General features: G+C 53.1%; 4 gene segments (V, D, J or C); all 4 read left to right on the forward strand.

The window, feature by feature from the left end:
- Positions 1–2006: 2006 nt before the first annotated feature.
- On the forward strand, positions 2007–2992 carry LOC129087229 (immunoglobulin lambda variable 1-47-like). The segment is given in 3 exon segments: positions 2007–2092; positions 2206–2538; positions 2930–2992. Coding segments are annotated over 3 exon segments (466 nt in total).
- A 3940-nt stretch (positions 2993–6932) lies between these two features.
- LOC129087230 (immunoglobulin lambda variable 5-45-like) lies at positions 6933–7480 on the forward strand. The segment is given in 2 exon segments: positions 6933–6996; positions 7110–7480. Coding segments are annotated over 2 exon segments (417 nt in total).
- Positions 7481–13195: 5715 nt separating this feature from the next.
- LOC129087231 (probable non-functional immunoglobulin lambda variable 1-50) lies at positions 13196–13794 on the forward strand. The segment is given in 2 exon segments: positions 13196–13288; positions 13400–13794. Coding segments are annotated over 2 exon segments (453 nt in total).
- A 7584-nt stretch (positions 13795–21378) lies between these two features.
- On the forward strand, positions 21379–22371 carry LOC129087232 (immunoglobulin lambda variable 1-40-like). The segment is given in 3 exon segments: positions 21379–21471; positions 21585–21916; positions 22309–22371. Coding segments are annotated over 3 exon segments (453 nt in total).
- Positions 22372–24534: the final 2163 nt, after the last annotated feature.

Here is a 24534-nt window from a genome sequence, read left to right on the forward strand (position 1 = left end):
GAGATGTCGCAGGTGACATAGAGAAGAAAGGTCCGATTTTGCAGGGTTCAGAGGGAGGAAGTCAAGGATGGGATGTGGGGAGGGACTTGGTCCTTGACAACCGGGGGGCAGGAGGTAGCCGCACCTCCTGGGTGAAGGTCACAGGCAAGTGTGTGTGGTCGAGGCCCCAGGGTCATCCCTGCGATGGAACCTTTGACCACGGTTCCCCTGCTGGTTCTGTGGTGACTCAGGGAGGTGTGGTCTCCAGACGACAAGAGGGGATCGCTAGGTTGCCCACTTTTGTCTGAGGCGTATTGACGCCAGACTCACCGGGCTGATTCCCCTATGGGAGCGAAACCCCTTCATTACCAGGCATCTGCCCCACAGCGAGGCTGCCAAGAGAGAGCGACTCAGCCTCTCCTACCCGTGGACCCGGAACCCTGGCTTCCAGGAGATCACTCCCTATGTGGCCCTGACTCCTTCATTGTGTCCAGGCAGGGGACGGTCGGACCGATCTGGGGACCATGGTGCCTGTCCCTGGAGTTGGAACTCGAGCCAGTCACATGGTGACCTCATGGCTGGGGGACTTGAGTCCACAAAAAAGAGAACAAAGACAGACGGTTTCCCTCATGGCCCACCATGGGCATCGCTCTGCCTCTACCCTCTTCATGGGTCATGTGGACACTGGAAACTGATCCTGGAAACAGCTGGCTGGTTCCAGTCTCACAAGTGACCTGCTCTGACCCCTGACCTTTTTCACGCTGCGAATGTTCAGTTCCGAGGAAGGCCTCACCCCCTCCCGTCCCTGAGGAGTGGGCAGAAATTCCGTGTTCTTAGAAACGGGGGAGGCAGCAGAAATTCCGAAGCATGGCCTGCTTTTCCCAGAGGCCCTGATATGGGCGAAGCAGGTTTACAGGCAGCAATGGGGACCCTCCTGCCATTCCCTGGTGTCCTCTACTGAGCCTGCTTCTTCCTTAGCGAGGACAGTCCCAGAGGACCAGCGCAAAGACCACTAGCCCCACACTGCATGGTGCATCCCCTTTAGCTTCTATGCCCAGAACTGCTTCCCCAGGTCACCTGGAAGTCATGTCTGAAGATCCCCACTCACTAGGGTCTTCTCACAGGTGGTAGCTTCACCACCACCTTCCAATCTGTGTCCAGGGGTCTGGGATCGTGTGGGCCTGACTCAAAAAGTCAGATATCCACTCTCATTCAATATAAAAGAGACAAGTGTGAATTATTCATTCCATTAGATATTAGCGAGGATACCAGTTAACAGGAAAAGCTTGACCAAAAAGCATATGCACAGGCAATATGCTGACAGTCTGCTGAAAAAGAGAAAAGGCCTTTGAAAGAATATTTTTGTTCATTGCTGAAATAGTGATTAATTTCTAACGGGAAGATTCACATTAAAGAAATGAAACTGTGCCGTATAAATACGGGACAGGTTTCCATGAGACAGTCACTGCTCTGGACCTCTTCCGGCTCCATAAAAGATTACAGGAGAGGAAGCAGCACAGTACTGACCATAGAACGGCCAAGGGACACGGGGACCGACTCATCCTGAAGAGTGTGAGTTGAACATGAAAGTGTCCTGAGTGATGGGGAGGCCTCATAAGGGGGCACCTGGCCTGTCCCTAAGGCAGGGGGGTCCGTGGGCTGCAGGATCTGTCTCTGATGGGCCTCAGCCACCAGGTCACAATGGTATGTCTACATCTGCACACCAGGGGCGCTCAAGGACTGTTCCAGAAGGACTGGGGTAATCATGACTGGACCTATAACTTGGGGCATTGCTTGTGTCCTCTGCTGAGGGCACACAGCTGTGACTTTGCCACTCCCTGGGCTCCACGCAGACCTACTGTACCCACCCCCACTGAAATCCTCAGACACAGGTACCTGACCCAGGGACCAGAGAGGACTCAGTATTCTGGGGACCTCATTTGCATGAGCGGACCCTCCCCCCTGCAGAGTATGAAGAGGGGAAGGGAGAGGCTTGGGGGAAGCTCTGCTTCAGCTGTGGGGCCACAGAAGGCAGGACTCAGCATGGCCTCCAGCATGGCCTTCAGCATGGCCTGGTCCCCTCTCCTCCTCGCCCTCCTCGCTCACTGCACAGGTGACTGGATAAGGGGATGGGGAGGGGGGACTTTGGGGAGACACATGGGGGTCTTCTTTCTGCTCCTGTCTCTAGACCCAGAATTAACCTCCCTGTGTGTCTTCCTCCTCCAGGATCCTGGGCCCAGTCTGTGCTGACTCAGCCGTCCTCAGCGTCTGGGAACCCAGGACAGACGGTCACCATCTCCTGCACTGGAAGCAGCTCCAACATCGGGGGTAACTATGTGTACTGGTACCAACAGCTCCCAGGAAGAGCCCCTAGAACTGTCATCTATAGAAACAGCCAACGACCCTCCGGGGTCCCCGACCGATTCTCTGGCTCCAAGTCTGGCAGCTCAGCCACCCTGACCATCTCTGGGCTCCAGGCAGAGGACGAGGCCGATTATTACTGCGGAGCTATGGGACGACAGTCTGAGTGCTCCCACAGTGCTGCAGGCCTGTGGGGAAGTGAGACAAAAACCTGGTGTCCCCTGCAGTGGGTTCCCCGGTGCAGTCCCCTCCCCTCTGCTAAGGCTGTGGCTTCCTTAGCTTGTTGGCCTGAAACTGAGGTCTGAGAAGCAGGTCAGGGAACTGTGAGTGGAACATCTGTCCACACCCTTTGGATTCTGCCCTTCAGATCTGCGTGTGGCAGCAACGCGTTGTGTAATTTTCTCCACCTGGGCAGACGTTCCTGATGTGAGGGGAGGCTGTCCTGGGAACAGAGTCCATGATGGCGCAGGAAGGACCAGGGACACAGACCCAGCAGGGTCCGAGTCAGTGCACAGCAGGGAGGCCCACTGTGTGTGCTGCCACCAGCAGGCGCCCACACAGCCGCCACTCTCCGCATCGCTTGTGGCAGCTCTCACCCTGCGTGGTCCGCGGCCCGTTCCCTGGAGCAGGTCTGGCAGCTCAGGCCCCTTGAGGCTCACTGGGCTGAGAGCCCAGGACAAGGCTGCTCCTCACAGCCACTCCTGCGACGGCGGCCTCCGCGCTCACGCAGAGCTGCAGGCCTGTGGGGCCTGGACCAGGAGAGGCTGCTTCTCAGCTGTCGGAACTGGGAAGTCCAGCCTCTGTGCTGAAGCTGGCCTGCCGCTGCTGCTTCTGCCGCCGCCACCGTGGGCCCGGTTGGCCCAGGGCGGCCCCCGGGGAATGGACGTGCCTCCTCTGCCTGCTGTCCTCCCAGCACCTCGCAGCAGCCCCCTCCTGCGCAGCAGGTCTCAGGCACAGCGGAGGGTCCTGGTGCCCATCGCCTGGGGACACAGGGTGCCTTTGGGACACTGTAAGGTCATTTCAGATATAAACTGACTGCGGAACCCTGTGTCTCTATCATTGATCCCTGATGTCTTTCCTGGATGGTCCAGAGCTGCCTCCCTCCCATGAGCCCTCACTGAGCGCTGTTCCTGCAGCCCACGGGGACAGTCTCCTGTCCCTGCTATACCAGCACCGCAGCTTCTTCTGTGTGACCTCCTTTTGGGGCCTGGAAATCACCTCTTGAATGTTTCCATCAGTAATAACATCCCACCATTTATATTGTCCTTTTAATTGCATTGTGTAATACTTGCTGAATTGTGTTGCCTGATAATGGAGTTTAAGTCACTTTGGCCAGTTCCTGATCTTTGTGGGATGTCCTGCCCCTGCCTCGGTAGCTGACGTGCTGACTGCAGGGCTACGTCACATGTGAGAGCAGAGGGTGTGAATTACCAGAGTGTAAGTGTGCTGGTTTCTTTATATTTGCATATGTTTTCATTAGAAACTAATTTAAACTTTGGTCAATGACTTTTTCTGAATTAATTGAGGTCATATGATTTTATCGTTTGATCTATTAGTACGATGTATTATTTAAAGAGTTGTTCGCTATTGAACACAAGCTGTATATCTGGAATCGTTCAGATGTGGTAACTTTGCATCTATTTACTATGCTAATTTTGGAATTCCTGCATTCATATTTTATTTAGAACATTTGGATTAACATATCATGTTATCATGTGTAATTTTTCCATTTCTGTATTTTATCCGTCAAGTGTAGTTGACACTGTTACACCTGCTTTCTATAAAAAGTAGTAAAGTTTCCATTTCTTCCATGTTTGACCAAATCTATGTAGCAAACACGTGTGACACGTCCAGTCTCTGAAGGCTTTAGTGGTGGTTGCAAAACTGACTTTTTCTTATACCTATTTATTTATATATTTGTGGAATAAGTCCATGATAACCTGGTCTATTTTTCCTATGGAAATTGTTCCTTTTATTCAATTTCTTGGAACCCTCTTTGATCTTCTAAGAAAATATGCATCGTATCTATTTTTATGGATGTTTTCCACATATCATTTTTAAATTGGTCTATTTGCACATTATCAATTTTCACTCAGAATTTAGTCAGTGATTGTTGCATTTTTGCTAGTTACACGTGAATTCAATGTACCGATCAGAGTTGCCGTTTTTCGTATATCTCCTTCATATTTTTTTGTATTTTTTCGGAGGTGGAGATGCTGTTTCTTATGTTTTTTCCACTTCCTTGTACATGGAAGAGAGAACTCTCAATTCCTCGCTCTTGACTCTTTTTTTTCTTTACTATTTGTAAATATTCCACCAGTATTTTAGCAAATATGTATGGAGAGATTTTAAAAACCCACGAACTAATGGAATCTCACTGTCTCCCATTCTGAGAGCATTTTCTTCATTCACCCACATGCCAACCTGAAGGACAATGGCACCCAGACGACCCGTATAATGAAGCCTCAGAGGCTCCACCTGGGCCCGGAGGGAGACCCCGCCTGCAGAGGGCCCGGAGTGGAGGCAGCAGGGCAGCCTGGGCAACGCCGTTCTGGGACAGGGAGTAAAATACCAACATTAGGCCCCAACGATGGAACACGAGAGGCCAAACATGAAGAAACTACATCTGTGTGGGTAGAAATGGGGAGCTTCTGTCATCCTTTGGTCCCCAGAGTCCCATAGTCTCCGTACCTGCAGCAGTTCCCCTGAGGTTAAACCTCTGTCCCTGCAGGGAGGTGCTTCCCTGCGTGAAGGGGCTGACTGACTTCTAAGAAACGGTTGTTCCGTGGGAGATGGGACTTGGTGGTCTGGGCGCCCAGCACAGTGATCTCGTTGTCACCACCTCCCTGACCCTGCTTGTCCTTCTCCATTCTCTGCGACACAGCTGCCCCAGGCCCCGTCCTGCCGAGTGCTGAGTCACAGACTCTAAAGTCTCAGCCCTAGAAGCCGGTGGATCCTTCCCCCTGAGCTCACCCTCGTCTCCCAGAGCGCCCCACCTTGACGCCTGCCTGGCGCCTATATATTACCCTCAAAATGCTCACGGATACGTCCGCCCTGCAGTCACCAAAGCCGCAGAACTACCCCTTCCAGAGCCAAGAGCCTTCATGAACCCCGCACACGGTGACTGCCCAGGTGAAGGGCCCCACTGACCGCGGGCTCTGTCTCCTCACACATCCCCAACCTGGAATCGTCAGCGCTGGAGCATCGGGACCAAGCTGCACGGTATTGGCATTCGGAGGAGTCAGGGTTTTGCTCAAGCAGCAACGAGAAATCGCTGATCTTTTCAAGCAGGAGCGAATTGCCAGAGAGAAATGCAAAAGACGCCTCGTGGTGCCTGGGAAGAGAGCGCCTTAGGGAACTGGGTGTCCGGGTCAGTCATTCACTGAAAGGCCACATGGGTCGAGATGTGTGGGGACCGTGGCACCATTTGCACAGTTAAAGCAGAGTTGCATACGGGGCACGGAGGGAAGTCATGTTTTCTGCATTCAACTGCCGAGACAGCACATCCGCCAACACGTCACCATCTCATATTCAGCCTGTTTCTAGAGTAAGACAATGCGTAAGGAAGTGCAGGATAATATTGTTAAATGTAAACAACTTTTAAGGCACCTAAAACCAAAGCTTGACAAGAAACATGGGACACAGATGAAGTGAATGCCGAACATCCGACTGCTAAGTCCATTTCTAAAACGAAGACGCAGCCTACCTTGTCCACTGGTAAATGGGAAGCCACAGAGCCATTACTTTTACCAATTACACACCAAATCAAATCAGATCCCGATAAAAACTGTACATACATCACATGAATTAAACAGTTTGCTGCATTGTTCTCCTTTGAAGAGGCCCCTGAGTGTATCCTGGAAAACCCACGTCCTATGTCGTTTCCCCGAGCAGCCCCTGTGGGCCCTTCCAAGCTGATCAACGGTCCATTGTCTGTCACTTTGGACAAGAAGATCTCTGTGCATTTCCTTTGCAACATCTTCCTTGGAGTGAAAGCAATGTCTCATTCACATACATGTTCCCACGTCACACAGAACGGGACCCCTGGGAGGGAGATGCTACAGCAACTAGAACGGTGTCTCAAAATCCCAGTATCTGGAAACCAGACCATGGACGTGACCCTAGAGCCAGTGACCTGCTCAGCTGCAGAAACCAGCTGGGCTGTCAGGACTGTGTTCCTGGGTGACATGTGCGCCTTGCGGCCAGCAGGTGGCGATGTGTGACTGCACTGTGGTCCCCACTCTCATTGACCTTTGAGAGAGGAGTGCTCAGTGAGGACTCCTCATGCTCAGGAGGCTGGGCCCTGTGCTCTTTGATGGGGACTCAGCAGCTGTGTCTCCTCTCCAGTCTTGCGTATTCTCCTGACCAATGACCTTTGCGTGGCCCCAGCAGGTGCTTCCTCCTTTGTCTCTCTGGAAGGGTGAGGATAACCGCCATCCTCCTCAGCGTGGGGTGTGAGCAGAGCCCTGGCAGCGGGGCCGAGGGAGGGGCTGGTCAGTCCCTGGATGGACCCACATTTGCATGGACGGCCCCTCCCCTGGCAGAGGGTGGGGAAGAAAAGGAGGCCTGGGCAGCCCAGCCCCACTGTGGGCTCAGGGGCTGCGGGCACCATGGCCTGGACTCCTCTCCTGCTCGTGCTCCTCTCTCACTGCACAGGTACGGACAGGCCTTGGGGACCCAGGGCATCCCCAGTGTCACCTCCATCTTGCTCAGAATTCTTACAGCTGGACTGTGTCTGGGGCATGTACCCATCATGTCTGTGTCTGCAGGTTCCCTCTCGCAGTCTGTGGTGACCCAGCCGCCCTCTGTCTCTGCATCTCCTGGAGGAACAGCCAGACTCACCTGCACCCTCAGCAGTGACATCAGTGTTGGTGGTAAAAGCATATACTGGTACCAGCAGAAGACAGGGAGCCCTCCGCGGTTTCTCCTGAGATTTAAATCAGACTCAGACAAGTACCAGGGCTCCGGGGTCCCCAGCCGCTTCTCTGGGTCCAAAGACGCCTCGGCCAATGCAGGGCTCCTGACCATCTCTGGGCTGCAGCCTGAGGACGAGGCCGACTATTACTGTGCAGTCTGGCACAATAGTGCTTCTCACAGTGACACACTCAGATGGGGAAGTGGGGCAAAAACCTCAGCCTAACAGTTTTGGTTCACGACAACTGGAAGTATTGAAATAACGTGGATGTGTATGAATTTTACTTGGAATTACTTTCTGATACATTACCAGTTACTCTCACTTTTCTCTCCTAACGAGTCTGAAGTCTCAGGCAGCAGAAACAAAACGAAAACCATAGCATTTAGTACACAGACAAACGCTGCCCATCATCCGTGTGTAATAAAACCAGAGCCCGTGGACCTGCCCTCTTTCCCTTGAGATGAGGCAACAGCCTTTCCTACCTTTGTCTTGGTCAGAGCTCAGGCCCATCCCAGCAGGGGGACAGTCTCTCCCAGCAGGGACACTGCGCCTTGAAGGTCAGAGCAGAGACTGCCCCGTGGCTACGCGGCCCCCGATCTCCGAGCTGGCCCAGGAGCCCCGTGTTTCAGGGCCCGGAACCTCAGATGTGAGTGAGGACTCAGGCGCAGGAGGAACCCAGAGCAGAGCTAACCGGTGGGCCGTGCTGGGGACCTGAGACGCCAGCTGTGAACTTGAGGGAAGGGGGTCCTCAAAGGGGAAAACTGGGGCGTGTGGTCCGCAAATCTCTCCTTGGGCCACAGGGTGGTGGGGAGGCTCCACAGTAGCTGGAAAAGTGTTGACTCTGCTGCAGGGGGCGTGGGTGAAGTGGGGCCGTGGCTGAGATGCTCCTCCAGCTGCCACCTCCCAGGCCCATGGGGACACTTGTGAGCGGGTTTACGGAGCCCAGAGGCACTAACTGTGTCCCCTCTCCTCTCAGATGCAACAGAAGGTTTCCATCACCCCAGGGTGTGGGTGGGGCTGTGAGCCATCAGGGGCAGGACACTCTGAGGGTGTTCCTGTGTCAGTGCCCAGGCTCCAGGCTCCATGGACCGAGGCTCATCAAAGGCTTCCCAGGGACAGTGACACAGGAACGCCGTAAGGAGGTCCTGCCCCTGGAAAGCCCTTGATGAGCCTGGATCCATGACCCCTTCTCGTGCCCAGGAAGCAGCAATCCTTGGTCCTCAGGGCTCCCAGGCAGGTCTCTGACCTTGTGACCTCGGTCAGAGGTGACTGACCCCAGGGCTCAGCCTCTTCTCTGCCTGCCTTTTGGTGCTCACGACCTCCTTGCCCCTCTGGGTTGCAGATCAGTCAGGAGCCCGATTATCACTGTCCTAGGAATCAATACATCGAAAGCCTCCGTAAACTCCCATCACATGCGGCAGGGAGGTGAACATCTGCCACGCTCTCCCCGGTGACGCTTCGCTGCCCTGTCCCTGACTATGACCCACACCACCTCAGGTTTAACCTCTAATTGTCACCTGTGCTGTGACGCAGGGGGCCTCATGTCTCAGCTGGTCTGTCTACATGGGGTCAACCTACATATGTTCTTATCTGACTGGTGTTCCTGATGCAGAGACAATCACCATGTGACCATTTTCAAAAATGTCCTCAGAGATGCTCGTTAGAATGACAAGGAAATAGAATTCTAGGACCTGCAATCCCCGGGCTTGCAATTTCTTTGATCTCCGATAAATGCTTGCTGCCTCTCACTTTGGCTTTCATTTTCAGGTTAACGTGGGTGATGTTATGCAGGTGTGATTTGTAAAGATATATGCGAGAGGGGAACTTAGCAGAAGTATAGTAAACACATAGCCCTATGCTGAGAAGGCCATGGGTTTGGGCATGGGGGCGTATGGAACTGGAGTGTGTCCTACTCTCTCCTCCTGTCCCATGGTGGCTTTTCACCAAACTCGAGTTCACAGTGGCGTCTTTGGAATATCAGGAACCACCGGCTCCGCAGTGTATTCACGACGTGACTCCACCCACCATGGTCCCGTGAAAGCTCTTTCCAGGGGAGGAGCAGAGTCTCTGTGGGCTTCTCTGAGGCCGGAACAGACTCCCAGGCAGAGCCCTTCCCTACGTGTGTGGCCTAGGACGGCCTGGTGGTCCTTCCTGAGCTCCGCCCAGCTCTCCAGAGTCAGGTCAATCCACAGAGTCTCCTTGGTCACGCGGGGCTCAGCCTGAGGGGAATGAGGCTCCTTGTCACTGTCAGGGGAGCTGAATACAACCCAGTGACACAGGAACATCCAGTCCATGAAAAGTGCTAGAACATCTGTCCTGTATTTCCCCTCCCCCCATAGAACCTCTCACTCATCTGCCCCTCCTGTGGCCAAGGCCAGCTCATTGTGGCTTCTGCTGTCACTGTGCCAGTGATTCTGTAGGAACTGATGGTTCTGATCAATTCTAACTTTAGGAAAGGAACAACAATTACCCATGCTCTTCCTGCTCTTCCAATGAAAAGAACATTTCTTTGTCACCAGAAGAAAACGTCTCCCCTGTCGTGCTGACTGGGAATGACAGAGAGAAGCCCCGCGTGTGTGAGCCAGGAGCTTCAAGGGCCCCGCGGCCCAGTCCCCAGCTGGTCCCGTGAGCCTGGCCCAGGCTGAGCTGATGATTCCTTGAGCTCCGACACCTTCACACAGCAGAATTCTCTCTCTCCCCCGAGACCACGTCCTTGAGAAACTTGTGGATTCCACGTCCAGGAGGGAACCCGGTCCCTTTCAGCCCTGAGTCTTAGGCTTATTACCTTTATGTAGCACCTGGTAAATAACACAAACCCTCACTATACAAAGGTTATCCAAAGCGTTTGCGTTTATGAGCTTCTCAGCCTACGAGCCAACCTTCAGTGCCAGCAATATTCAAGATCAGAGGCAGCAAGAGGCTGGCCAGTGACCAGGAGCAGGTGGCAGGTTTGCAAAAAGAGGAGCCTGGTGCTGGACTGAGATGTGGCAGGCGACATAGAGAAGGTCCGATTTTGCAGGGTTCAGAGGGAGGAAGTCAAGGATGGGATGTGGGGAGGGACTTGGTCCTTGACGACTCGGGGGGAGGGAGTAGCTGCACCTCCTGGGTGAAGGTCACAGGCAAGTGTGTGTCACTGGGGCCCCAGGGTCATCCCTGCGATGGGTCCTTTGACCACGGTTCCTCTGCTGGGTCTGTGGTGACTCAGGGAGCTGTGTTCTCCAGACAACAAGAGGGGATCGCTTGCTTGGGCACTTTTGTCTGAGGCATATTGAACCAGGCGTCGCCAGGCTGAATCCCCTCCGGGAGCGAAATTCCTGTCATTACCAGGCATCTGCCCCACAGCGAGGCTGCCAAGAGAGAGCGACTCAGCCTCTCCTACCCGTGGACCCGGAACCCTGGCCTCCACGAGATCACTCCCTACGTGGCCCTGACTCCTTCATTGTGTCCAGGCAGGGGACGGTCGGACCGATCTGGGGACCATGGTGCCTGTCCTTGAGTTAGAACTGGGGAGTCACATGGCAACCTCATGGCTGGGGGATGGGGGTCCACAGAAAAGAGAACAAAGGCAGACGGTTTCGCCCACGGTCACCATGGGCACCGCTCTGCCTCTGCCCTCGTCATGGGTCATGTGGACACTGGAAACTGATCCGGGAAACAGCAAGCTGGGTCCAGTCTCACAAGTGACCTGCTCTGACCCTGACCTTTTTAACGCAGTGAAAGTTCAGTCACGAGGAAAGCCTCACCCCCTCCCGTCCCTGAGGAGTGGGCTGACATTCCGTGTTCTTGGAAAGCGGGGAGGCGGCAGAAATTCCGAAGCATGGCCTACTCTTCCCAGAGGGTCTGAGGTGGGCGAAGCAGGTTTACAGGCATCTTGGGGACCCTCCTGCCGTTCCCTGGTCGCCTACTCCGCCTCTACTCAGGTGGGGACAGTCCCAGAGGACCAGCGCAAAGACCTCTCACCCCACACTCCATGATGCATCCCCTTCTGGTTTTTTTCCCAAAGCTGCCTCCCCAGGTCGCCTTGAAGTCATGTCTGAAGATCCCCACAGAGAAGGTCTTGGTCACAGGTGGTACCATCACCGTCACCTTCCCCTTCTGTGTCCAGGGATCTGGGACCAGAGGGAGCCAGACTCAAAAAGTCAGATATCCACTCTCACTCAATATAAAATAGACAAGTGTGAATTATTCATTCCATCATATGTTAATGAGGATACCGGTTAACAGGTGAAGCTTGATTAAAGCTTAGGCACAAACAACGCGTTTACAGGCTTCTGAAAAGAAGGAAAGGACATTGAAAGAATATTTTGTGCATTGTAGAAATATTGATTATCTTCTAAGAGGGGAGGAATCACACTAAAGAAATAAAACCGTGTTCTGCCAATAGGGGACATGCCTCCACGGGACAGTCACTGCTCTGGGCCTGATCCGGCTCCATGACCGATGACAGGAGTGGAAGCAGCTCAGTGCTGACCCCTGAACAGTCAAGGTCACGGGGACGGACATACCCTGAGGGTCTGAATAGAACACGAAAGTGTCCTGGGGTGATGGGGAGGCCCCATAAGGGGCACCAGGACTGTCCCTAATGCAGAGGGTTAGAGGGGCAGCAGGACCTGTCTGATGGGCCTCAGCCACCATGTCACAAGAAGATGTGCGTAGGCCTGAGCACTAGGGGGCGCTCAGGGACTGTTCCTGAAGGTCCTGGGTAATCAGGGCTGGGACCTATTACTTGGCACTGCCTGTGCCCTCTGCTAAGGGGACACAGCTGTGATATTACCACTCCCGGGGCCACACACCGCCTCGCTCTACCCATCCCCCCTCTAAGTCCTCAGGCAGAGGTACCTGGCCGAGGGCCCAGAGAAGGATCAGAAATCAGTGGGACCTCATTTGCTTGAGAGGACCCGCCCTGTCCCAGACTATGACAATGGGGAGGGAGATGTTTGGGGGAAGATCACACTGCATGATCCATCCCCTTTAGCTTCTATGTCCAGAACTGCCCCCCCAGGTCGCCTGGAAGTCATGTCTGAAGATCCCCACTCACAAGGGCCTTCTCACAGGTGGTACTTTCACCTTCACTTTCCCCTTCTGTGTCCAGGGATCTGGGATCAGTGTGGGCCTCACTCAAAAAGTCAGATATCCACTCTCATTCAATATAAAACAGACAAGTGTGAATTATTCATTCCATTATATGTTAATGAGGTTGCCAGTTAACAGGAAAAGCTTGACCAAAAAGCATATGCACAAGCAACATGCTGACTGTCTGCTGAAGAGGAGGAAAGGCCATTGAAAGAATATATTTGTGCATTGCTGAAATAGTGATTAATTTCTAACAGGGCAAGAATCACATTAAAGAAATGAAACTGTGCCGTATAAATAGGGGACATGCTTCCATGGGACGGTCACTGCTCTGGACCTCTTCGGACTCCATAAAAGATTACAGGAGAGGAAGCAGCACAGTACTGACCACTGAACGGCCAAGGGACACGGGGACCGACTCACCCGGAAGAGTGTGAGTTGAACATGAAAGTGTCCTGAGTGATGGGGAGGCCCCATAAACGGACACCTGGACTGTCCCTAAGGCAGGGGGTCCGTGGTCAGGCAGGATCTGTCTCTGATGGGCCTCCGCCACCATGTCACAATGGTGTGTCTAGGTCTGGACACCAGGGGGCGCTCAGGGACTGTCCTAGAAGGTCCGGGCTAATCAGGGCTGGGACCTATTACTTGGCACTGCCTGTGTCCTCTGCTCAGAGCACAGCTGTCACCTTGCCACTCCCTGGGCTCCACACAGACCTACTGTCCCCATCCCCCCTGAAATCCTCAGACACAGGTACCTGACTCAGGGACCAGGGAGGGATCAAAAATTGAGGGACCTCATTTGCATGAGCGGACCCTCCCCTTCGCAGAGTATGAAGAGGGGAAGGGAGAGGCTTGGGGGAAGCTCTGCTTCAGCTGTGGGGCCACAGAAGGCAGGACTCAGCATGGCCTCCAGCATGGCCTGGTCCCTTCTCCTCCTCGCCCTCTTCGCTCACTGCACAGGTGACTGCATAAAGGGACCGGGGAGAGACTTTGGGGAGACACCTGGGGGTCTTCTTTCTGCTCTTCTCTCTAGACCCAGAATTAACCTCCCTGTGTGTCTTCCTCCTCCAGGATCCTGGGCCCAGTCGGTGCTGACTCAGCCGTCCTCAGCGTCTGGGAGCCCAGGACAGAGGGTCACCATCTCCTGCACTGGAAGCAGCTCCAACATCGGGGGTAACAATGTGGACTGGTTCCAACAGGTCCCAGGAAGAACCCCTAAAACCATCATCTCTGATAACAGCAAACGACCCTCCGGGGTCCCCGACCGATTCTCTGGCTCCAAGTCTGGCAGCTCAGCCACCCTGACCATCTCTGGGCTCCAGGCTGAGGACGAGGCCGATTATTACTGCTCAGCATGGGACGGCAGTCTGAAAGCTCCCACAGTGCTGCAGGCCTGTGGGGAAGTGAGACAAAAACCTGCTGTCCCTGCAGTGGGTTCCCCGGTGCAGTCCCCTCCCCTCTGCTAAGGCTGCTGCTTCCTTAGCTTGTTGGCCTGAAACTGAGGTCTGAGAAGCAGGTCAGGGAACTGTGAGTGGAACATCTGTCCACACCCTTTGGATTCTGCCCTTCAGGCCTGCGTGTGGCAGCAACGCGTTGTGTAATATTCTCCACCTGGGCAGACATTCCTGATGTGAGGGGAGGCTGTCCTGGGAACAGAGTCCGTGATGGCGCAGGAAGAACCAGGGACACAGACCCAGCAGGGTCCGAGTCAGTGCACAGCAGGGAGGCCCACTGTGTGTGCTGCCACCAGCAGGTGCCCACACAGCCGCCACTCTCCGCATCGCTTGTGGCAGCTGTCACCCTGCGTGGTCCGCGGCCCGTTCCCTGGAGCAGGTCTGGCAGCTCAGGCCCCTTGAGCCTCACTGGGCTGAGAGCCCAGGACAAGGCTGCTCCTCACAGCCACTCCTGTGACGGTGGCCTCCGCGCTCACTCAGAGCTGCAGGCCTGCGCGGCCTGGCCCAGGAGAGGCTGCTTCTCAGCTGTCGGGACGGGGACGTCCAGCCTCTGTGCTGAAGCTGGCCTGTGGCTGCTGCTTCTGCCGCCGCCATCGTGGGCCCGGTTGGCCCAGGGCGGCCCCCGGGGAATGCACGTGCCTCCTCTGCCTGCTGTCCTCCCAGCACCTCGCAGCAGCCCCCTCCTGCGCAGCAGGTCTCAGGCACAGCGTAGAGTCCTGCTCCCCATCACCTGGTGACACAGGGTGGCTTTGGGACACAGGATGGTCACATCAGATTTAACTCTCAGTGGGGAACCTTTGTCTGTTTCATTCATCACTGACGTCTTTCCGGGATGTTCCAGAGCAGGCACCCTCCCATTAGCCCTCACTGTGAGCACTGGTCCTGCAGCCCACGGGGACAGTTTTCTGTCCCTGCTGCACCAGCACCGCAGCGCCTTGGGTAGGCCTCCCTTGGGGCCTGGGATGACCACTTGTTTGTACCCGTTAATGCTGAGAACTAACCACTGATTTCTTCTTGTTTAACTGCATTGCCTAATACTGCCATATGAGGTTGGGTGACAATGGAGTTTAAGTCACTTTGGCCAGTTCCTGATCTTTGTGGGAATGTCCTCCCCCTGCCTCGGTAGCTGACGTGCTGACTGTAGGCCTATGTCGTATGTGTGAGCAGAGGGTCTGAATTACCATAGGGTAAGTGTGCTAGCTTCTTTATATTTGTATATGTTTTTTAGAGATTTATTTAAGCTTTGGTCAAAAGCTTTTTCTGAACTTATTGAGATTATAAGCGTTTATCCTTTCATCTATTAATATGATGTACTATATTAACGAGTTGATCAATATGGAACCCAAGCTGGATATCTAGGATAAGTAAAACGTGGTAATGTGTATCTCATTACTAGCCCGATATTGGAATCTGTTGATATTGTATTGAGAACATTTGGATTAATATTTTGTTATTTTTTGTAATTTTTCCTTTCCTGTACTTTATCTGTCAGATGTAGTTATCACCGTTACACCTGCTTTCTATAAGAATTAGGAAAGCTTTCATTTCTTCCATGTTTGCAAAAATATATACATTGCAAGCACATTTTCAATATCCAGTATCTGAAGGGTTTAGTGGTGGTTGCAAAACTAACTGTATCTATGTTATTTTGTGTGTGTATGGAATAGTCCTCTTATACTATGTTGTAGTTTTTTAAAGGAAATTATTCTTTTATCCAATTTCCTGAGACCATTTTTTACCTTCCTAGGAAAATATGCACCTAATCTATTTTTAATGGATTTGATTTTCATGCTTTCCTCATGTCATTTTTAATTTTCTATATTTCTGATGTGCCAGTTAGAGTTACTATGTTTGAATGTGTCCTTCATTTATTTTTGCACTTATGATGGGGAGATGTTGTTTCTTCCATGTCTGTGTCATTTTCCTGTGCACAGAAGAGAGAACTTCTGATTTCTCACTCTTGATTCTTTTTCTCCTTACATTTGGTAAATAGTCCACCAGCATTTTAACCAATAAGTATGAAGAGATTTTAAAAACCCACCAACTAACAGAATCTCTCTGTTGCCCATATCTGAGAGCACCTTCTTCACTCACCCACATGCCAACCTGAAGGACAATGGCACCCAGAAGGCGCATATAATGAAGTCTCGTGACTCAGAGGCTCCACCTGGGCCCCGAGGGAGACCCCGCCCACAGAGGGCCCGGGAGCGGCAGCCTGGGCAACGGCATTCTGGGACAGGGAATAAAATACCAACACTGGGCCCCAACGATGGAACACGAGAGGCCAAACATGAAGACACTACATCTGTGTGGGTAGAAATGGGAAGATTCTGTCTCCCTTTAGTCCCCAGAGTCCCATAGTCTCCGTACCTGCAGCAGTTCCATGAGGTGAAACCTCTGTCTGGTGCCCCCAGCACGAAGGGGCTGACTGACTTCTAAGAAACAGTGGGTCTGTGAGAGATGGGACTTGGGTGTCCAGGACCCCAGCAGAGTGATCTTGTCACCACCTCCCTGACCCTACTTGTCCTTTTCTGACTCTGGGACGCAGCTGTCACAGGCCCCGTCCTGCCGAGCGCTGCGGCACCGACCCTGAAGTCTGTGCCCTAGAAGCCAGTGGGTCCTCCCCATGAGCTCACCCTCGGTCCGAGGACACGCCACCTTGACGCCTGCCCGGGGTCTGTATGTTACCCACAAGATGCTCACGGATGCGGCCACTGTGCACTCACCAAAGCCGCAGAGCTACCCCGTCCAGAGCCAACAGTCCTCATGAACCCCGCACACGGTGACTGCGCAGGTGAAGGGCCCCAGAGTCCGCGGGCTCTGTCTACTCGCACACCCCCAACCTGGAATCGTCAGCGCGGGAGCATCAGGACCAAGCTGCATGGCATTCTCTCTCGGAGGTGTTTCCTAAATGATGACTTAGAGTGTGTGGTGGGGTGGTCGTTTATTTATTTGTTTTACTTGCCTGTGTTAGTTTGAAGGCAGCATTAGTCTAAACGACGTCTCAGTTATTGCAGTGGCTGTCTTTAGAGCTGCCAGTCTTGCTGAGCAGCTACTTCTCTAAAAAGAAAAACCTGCACGATCGGCTCTTTGAGTTTCGCATCTCAGAAGGACAGCGGGGACTCAGCGGAGTCATGGGTGAACTGGGGCCCTGCTGCCATCCAGCGTCGCGCCTGCGAGGTGTGTGCAGTAAAGAGTCGGTGGCACTTCCAAGCTGACCCTTCTAGTCTGGAAGCTGCTGCTCATCCTCTAGGGGCCTGTGAACCAGAAAGACCCACCACGCTGCTCCCAGCCCAGCCCCTCCTTGTCCTGGCCTGGCCTGTGTTTGTGACTCTGCTGGCACTTCTGACCCTAGTCCCCGAGTGGGGGGAGCCCTTTCTGGAATCTGAGGGTTCATCAGTCCTTGCGGGCTGAGGGCCGAGCAGCTCACATTCCACCGTCATTCCTGGGTCAGAGGGGACACAGGTTCCTGTTGTCTCACCTGGTTCCGGATCAGCACACGGAGGCCTCAGGAGGAGGGAAGGTCATCTGCCCTCACCCAAGGTCATGAGCACTCCTTACAGGTGGGGAGGGCATGGAGATGGGACGCCATGATGGATGCTGGCCTTGCTCTGATGAAGAAGGACATTTCTGGGACAAGAACAGAAAAGATCCTCAAGGGCTCCTCCGGATTTTGTTTGGAGGAGGGTACAGAGAGAGAAGATTAAATAGGAGGAGTCCAATTGTTTGTCATTGACATGAGATGATGCGAGCAGGCACTTCTTTGAAATAGTGCGTATAGTTTATATAATTTCAAAATTGCACACAATAAGTAATTTTTTAACTCACTCTTCCTATCTGGAATGATATTGTTTATTCTGATATTCAGAGCTGCTCGCATTTGCCAGGACATGTGGTATCGCTGTGATCTCAAGGTGAAGCCCACGTCTCCCGAACATCAGAGGAGGAGTTGGCTCAGGCGCCACGCACACACAGGTATCAGGGTGCAGAATAAGGACCTCTCCAAGGCGTTCCTGTGTCACTGCCCCTGGGAAGCTCTTCATTAGTCTTGGCCCTCGACCCCTTTTCCTGCACAGCAAACCTTGGTCCTCAGGGCTCCCAGGCAGGTCTCGGACCTTGTGACCCACGGGGGAGGTCACTGGCCCTCAGGGCTTCAGCCTCTCCTCTGGCTCCTTGTTAGTGCTCACCCCCTGCCTGGCCACCTCTGGCCTCCAACCCCATCGGGAGGCGCATTATCACTCTCACACATCTGAGGACAACCCGGTGCCGCTAAGGGCTCCCATGTCCCGGGCATTGGCGTCAACGTGGGCCAAGCTCTCCCCGGTGACCCATCACTGCCCTGTCCCTATTGTGAGCCACACCTGCTCAGGTTTAACTTCTAATTGTCACTTGTGCTGTGACACAGGGGGCCTTGGTCTCACCTGGGTCTCTCCACAAGGGGTCAACCTAAACAGGTTCTTTTGTTGCGGGTCTTCCTGATGCAAAGACAATCGCCATGTGATCTGTTTCAAAAATATCCTCAGAAATGATTGTTAGAATGACAGGAAAATAGAGTTCCAGGATCTGTGACCTGGTTTCTCAGGGTCTTTGGCTCCCAGGAAAGCCCCAAGAGACCACGGAGTGATGGAAAACACCGTATTCCCCGCCAGTGCCGCACAGGAGACCGTTTGCCCGATAACTGAGAGTGGATTAGGTCGGCTTCTGCTATTTTCCTCTCGAAATGCATTATCCTTACAAAAATCACTGAAGTCATTTTTTTCAAAGATAAAAATGCAGTTTATTTTCAACACACAATGATATTAATATTGAATGAAATTATAACCTACTGAAAACTGGGCTTTTTGGTACAGTGTAATTAGGTCCAGTGAAATAAGAAGTCAGTTTTCTTAATCTCATGTATGTAAATACATATTTTAATTACATATTTTAATTATCAGTGTCGTTTCCAACCTCCAGACTCAGGTGAGTAGTTTTTTTTGTTTTTGCTTACTTTTGTCAAACATTTAACTGAGAAAGAAATATTCGACATGAAGGTTTTTAATAAAATAGAGAAGAAAGGAATGATTTCACACATAGTTCATGAGGCCCCACATTCTTTGTTCATATGAGCAGACCAAAAAGTGGGAAGGAAACACCATGGTCCCGGCGGTGATTGTGGCAGCCCAGAGGGGAGCTGGTCTTCAACTCTGGACCCTTAGTAGTGGATGAATGCAGAGCAAGGCCTGGCTAGCCTGCGCCCCCTGCTGGGGACCAAGGGATGAGTGCCAAGGAGCCTTGACCCCCCTCTGTGTTACCAGCACTGAAGAAGGGGTGGGAGGCAGGGGGTTGGACCCACAGTTGCCCTCCTCCTCCGTGGTGACAGTGAGGACAAAAGGTCCCCGTGGGGAGCTGAGTGTCCGCTCCCCCTGAGCACAACACCTGCACTCAGCCCTGGGCCTCCCTCCCTGAGGTCACTGGCGCCAGAGCCAGGCACTTCCCTCACATCCCGTGTGTGGGACCCGCTGGTGGCACTCATGCCTCACTGTCCCCAGGAGGGTGTCAACCGCACGGGGGGTGGAGTCATGGTTTCACCTTTGAGGGGGCCAGGCGGAGCAGTACGTACCCCCCAGACCTGCTGCTGCAGCCGCACGGGAGGGCAACATAGAGAAGAAAGGACTGATTTGGCAGGTGTCAGAGGGAGGAAGTCAAGGATGGGATGTGGGGAGGGACTTGGTCCTTGGCGACTGGGGGACAGGAGGTAGCTGCACCTCCTGGGTGAAGGTCACAGGCAAGTGTGTGTGGTTGGGGCCCCAGGGTCATCCCTGCGATGGATCCTTTGACCACGGTTCCCCTGCTGGTTCTGTGCTGACCCAGGAAGGTGTGTTCTGCAGACAAGGGCGGATCGCTAGGCCGGGCAATTTTGTCTGAGGCGTATTGACCCAGGCCTCACCAGGCTGATTTCCCTCTGGGAATTACCAGGCATCTGCCCCACAGCGAGGCTGCCAAGAGAGAGCGACTCAGCCTCTCCTACCCGTGGACCCGGAACCCTGGCCTCCACGAGATCACTCCCTACGTGGCCCTGACTCCTTCATTGTGTCCAAGCAGGGGACGGTCGGACCGATCGATCTGGGGACCATGGTGCCTGTCCCTGGAGTTGGAACTGGGGCCAGTCACATGGTGACCTCATGGCTGGGGAATTGGGGTCCACAGAAAAGAGAACAAAGCCAGACTGTTTCCCTCATGACCCACCACATGCATCGCTCTGCCTCTGCCCTCGTCATGGGTCATGTCGACATTGGAAACTGATCTGGGAAACAGCAAGCTGGTTCCAGTCTCACAGGTGACCTGCTCCGACCCCTGACCTTTTTCACGCTGCGAAAGTTCAGTACTGAGGAGGGCCTCACCCCCTCCCGTCCCTGAGGAGTGGGCAGAAATTCCGTGTTCTTAGAAAGGGGGGAGGCGGCAGAAATACCGAAGCATGGCCTGCTTTTCCCAGAGGGCCTGATATGGGCGAAGCAGGTTTACAGGCAGCAATGGGGACCCTCCTGCCATTCCCTGGTGGCCTCTACTGAGCGTGATTCTTCCTTAGTCAGGACAGCCCCAGAGGACCAGCGCAAAGACCACTAGCCCCACACTGCATGGTGCATCCCCTTTAGCTTCTATGCCCAGAACTGCTTCCCCAGGTCACCTGGAAGTCATGTCTGAAGATCCCCACTCACTAGGGCCTTTTCACAAGTGGTATCTTCACCATCACCTTCCCCTTCTGTGTCCAGGGATCTGGGATCGTGTGGGTCTGACTCAAAAAGTCAGATATCCACTCTCATTCAATATAAAAGAGACAAGTGTGAATTAATCATTCCATTAGATATTAGCGAGGATACCAGTTAACAGGAAAAGCTTGACCAAAAAGCATATGCACAGGCAATATGCTGACAGTCTGCTGAAAAAGAGAAAAGGCCTTTGAAAGAATATTTTTGTTCATTGCTGAAATAGTGATTAATTTCTAACGGGAAGATTCACATTAAAGAAATGAAACTGTGCCGTGTAAATACGGGACCTGTTTCCATGAGACGGTCACTGCTCTGGACCTCTTCCGGCTCCATAAAAGATTACAGGAGGGGAAGCAGCACAGGACTGACCCCTGAACGGCCAAGGGACACGGGGACCGACTCACCCTGAAGAGAATTGAACATAAAAGTGTCCTGAGTGATGGGGAGGCCCCATAAGGGGGCACCTGGCCTGTCCCTAAGGCAGGGGGGTCCGTGGGCTGCAGGATCTGTCTCTGATGGGCCTCAGCCACCAAGTCACAATGGTGTGTCTAGGTCTGCGCACCAGGGGGCGCTCAAGGACTGTTCCAGAAGGACTGGGGTAATCATGACTGGACCTATAACTTGGGGCATTGCTTGTGTCCTCTGCTGAGGGCACACAGCTGTGACTTGCCACTCCCTGGGCTCCACACAGACCTACTGTACCCTTCCCCCCCTGAAATCCTCAGACACAGGTACCTGACCCAGGGACCAGACAGGAGTCAGATATCTGGGGACCTCATTTGCATGAGTGGACCCTCCCCCTCGCAGAGTATGAAGAGGGGAAGGGAGAGGCTTGGGGGAAGCTCTGCTTCAGCTGTGGGGCCACAGAAGGCAGGACTCAGCATGGCCTCCAGCATGGCCTGGTCCCCTCTTCTTCTTGCCCTCCTCGCTCACTGCACGGGTGACTGGATAAGGGGATGGGGAGCGGGGACTTTGGGGAGACATATGGGGGTCTTCTTTCTGCTCCTGTCTCTAGACCCAGAATTAACCTCCCTGTGTGTCTTCCTCCTCCAGGATCCTGGGCCCAGTCTGTGCTGACTCAGCCGTCCTCAGCGTCTGGGAACCCAGGACAGACGGTCACCATCTCCTGCACTGGAAGCAGCTCCAACATCGGGGGTAACAGTGTGTACTGGTTCCAACAGGTCCCAGGAAGACCCCCTAAAACCGTCATCTATGGTACTAACAGCAGACCCTCCGGGGTCCCCGACCGATTCTCTGGCTCCAAGTCTGGCAGCTCAGCCACCCTGACCATCTCTGGGCTCCAGGCAGAGGACGAGGCCGATTATTACTGCGGGAGCTATGACGGCAGTCTGAGTGGTCCCACAGTGCTGCAGGCCTGTGGGGAAGTGAGACAAAAACCTGCTGTCCCCTACAGTGGGGTTCCCCGGTACAGTCCCCTCCCCTCTGCTAAGGCTGCTGCTTCCTTAGCTTGTTGGCCTGAAACTGAGGTCTGAGAAGCAGGTCAGGGAACTGTGAGTGCAACATCTGTCCACACCCTTTGGATTCTGCCCTTCCGGTCTGTATGTGTCAGCAACACATTGTGTAATTTTCTCCAACTGGGAAGACGTTCCTGATGTGAGGGGAGGCTGTCCTGGGAACAGAGTCCATGATGGCGCAGGAAGGACCAGGGACACAGACCCATTATGGTCCGAGTCAGTGCACAGCAGGGAGGCCCACTGTGTGTGCTGCCACCAGCAGGCGCCCACACAGCCGCCACTCTCCACATCGCTTGTGGCAGCTCTCACCCTGCGTGGTCCGCGGCCCGTTCCCTGGAGCAGGTCTGGCAGCTCAGGCCCCTTGAGCCTCACTGGGCTGAGAGCCCAGGACAAGGCTGCTCCTCACAGCCACTCCTGCGATGGCGGCCTCCGCGCTCACTCAGAGCTGCAGGCCTGTGGGGCCTGGACCAGGAGAGGCTGCTTCTCAGCTGTCGGGACGGGGACGTCCAGCCTCTGTGCTGAAGCTGGCCTGTGGCTGCTGCTTCTGCCGCCGCCACCGTGGGCCCGGTTGGCCCAGGGCAGCCCCCGGGGAATGCAGGTGCCTCCTCTGCCTGCTGTCCTCCCAGCACCTCGCAGCAGCCCCCTCCTGCGCAGCAGGTCTCAGGCGCAGCGGAGGGTCCTGGTGCCCATCGCCTGGGGACACAGGGTGCCTTTGGGACACTGTAAGGTCATTTCAGATAATAAACTGACTGCGGAACCCTGTGTCTCTATCATTGATCCCTGATGTCTTTCCTGGATGGTCCAGAGCTGCCTTCCTCCCATTAGTCCTCACTGAGCGCTGTTCCTGCAGCCCACGGGGACGTCTTCCGTCCCTGCTGCACTGGCACCGCAGCATCTTCTGTGTGGCCTCCTTGGGGCCTGGAAATCACCACTTGAATGTTTCCATCAATAATAACATCCCGCCATTTATATTGTCCTTTTAATTGCATTGTCTAATACTTGCTGAGTTGTGTTGCCTGATAATGGAGTTTAAGTCACTTTGGGCAGTTCCTGATCTTTGTGGGATGTCCTGCCCCTGCCTCGGTAGCTGACGTGCTGACTGTAGGGCTACGTCACATGTGAGAGCAGAGGGTGTGAATTACCAGAGTGTAAGTGTGCTGGTTTCTTTATATTTGCATATGTTTTCATTAGAAACTAATTTAAACTTTGGTCAATGACTTTTTCCTGAATTAATGGAGGTCATATGATTTTATCGTTTGATCTATTAGTACGATGTATTATTTAAAGAGTTGTTCGCTATGGAACACAAGCTGTATATCTGGAATCGTTCAGATGTGGTAATTTTGCATCTATTTACTATGTTAATTTTGGAATTCCTGCATTCATATTTTATTTAGAACATTTGGATTAACATATCATGTTATCATGTGTAATTTTTCCATTTCTGTATTTTATCCGTCAGGTGTAGTTGACACTGTTACACTTGCTTTCTATAAAAAGTAGTAACGTTTCCATTTCTTCCATGTTTGACCAAATCTATGTAGCAAACACGTGTGACACGTCCAGTCTCTGAAGGCTTTAGTGGTGGTTGCAAAACTGACTTTTTCTTATACCTATTTATTTATATATTTGTGGAATAAGTCCATGATAACCTGGTCTATTTTTCCTATGGAAATTGTTCCTTTTATTCAATTTCTTGGAACCCTCTTTGATCTTCTAAGAAAATATGCATCGTATCTATTTTTATGGATGTTTTCCACATATCATTTTTAAATTGGTCTATTTGCACATTATCAATTTTCACTCAGAATTTAGTCAGTGATTGTTGCATTTTTGCTAGTTACACGTGAATTCAATGTGCCGATCAGAGTTGCTGTTTTTCGTATATCTCCTTCATATTTTTTGTATTTTTTCGGAGGTGGAGATGCTGTTTCTTATGTTTTTTCCACTTCCTTGTACATGGAAGAGAGAACTCTCAATTCCTCGCTCTTGACTCTTTTTTTTCTATGCTATTTGTAAATATTCCACCAGTATTTTAGCTAATATGTACGGAGAGATTTTAAAAACCCACGAACTAATGGAATCTCACTGTCTCCCATTCTGAGAGCATTTTCTTCATTCACCCACATGCCAACCTGAAGGACAATGGCACCCAGACGACCCGTATAATGAAGCCTCAGAGGCTCCACCTGGGCCCGGAGAGAGACCCCGCCCGCAGAGGGCCCGGGAGTGGAGGCCGCGGGGCAGCCTGGGCAACGCCATTCTGGGACAGGGAGTAAAATACCAACATTGGGCCCCAACGATGGAACACGAGAGGCCAAACATGAAGAAACTACATCTGTGTGGGTAGAAATGGGGAGCTTCTGTCATCCTTTGGTCCCCAGAGTCCCATAGTCTCCGTACCTGCAGCAGTTCCCACGAGGTTCAACCTCTGTCCCTGCAGGGAGGTGCTTCCCTGCGTGAAGGGGCTGACCGACTTCTAAGAAACGGTTGTTCCGTGGGAGATGGGACTTGGTGGTCTGGGCGCC

This window comes from Pteronotus mesoamericanus, unplaced genomic scaffold (genome assembly GCF_021234165.1).
Source record: "Pteronotus mesoamericanus isolate MK-2021 breed Mesoamerican mustached bat unplaced genomic scaffold, CSHL_Meso_final scaffold_507, whole genome shotgun sequence".
Taxonomy (NCBI): Eukaryota; Metazoa; Chordata; class Mammalia; order Chiroptera; family Mormoopidae; genus Pteronotus; species Pteronotus mesoamericanus.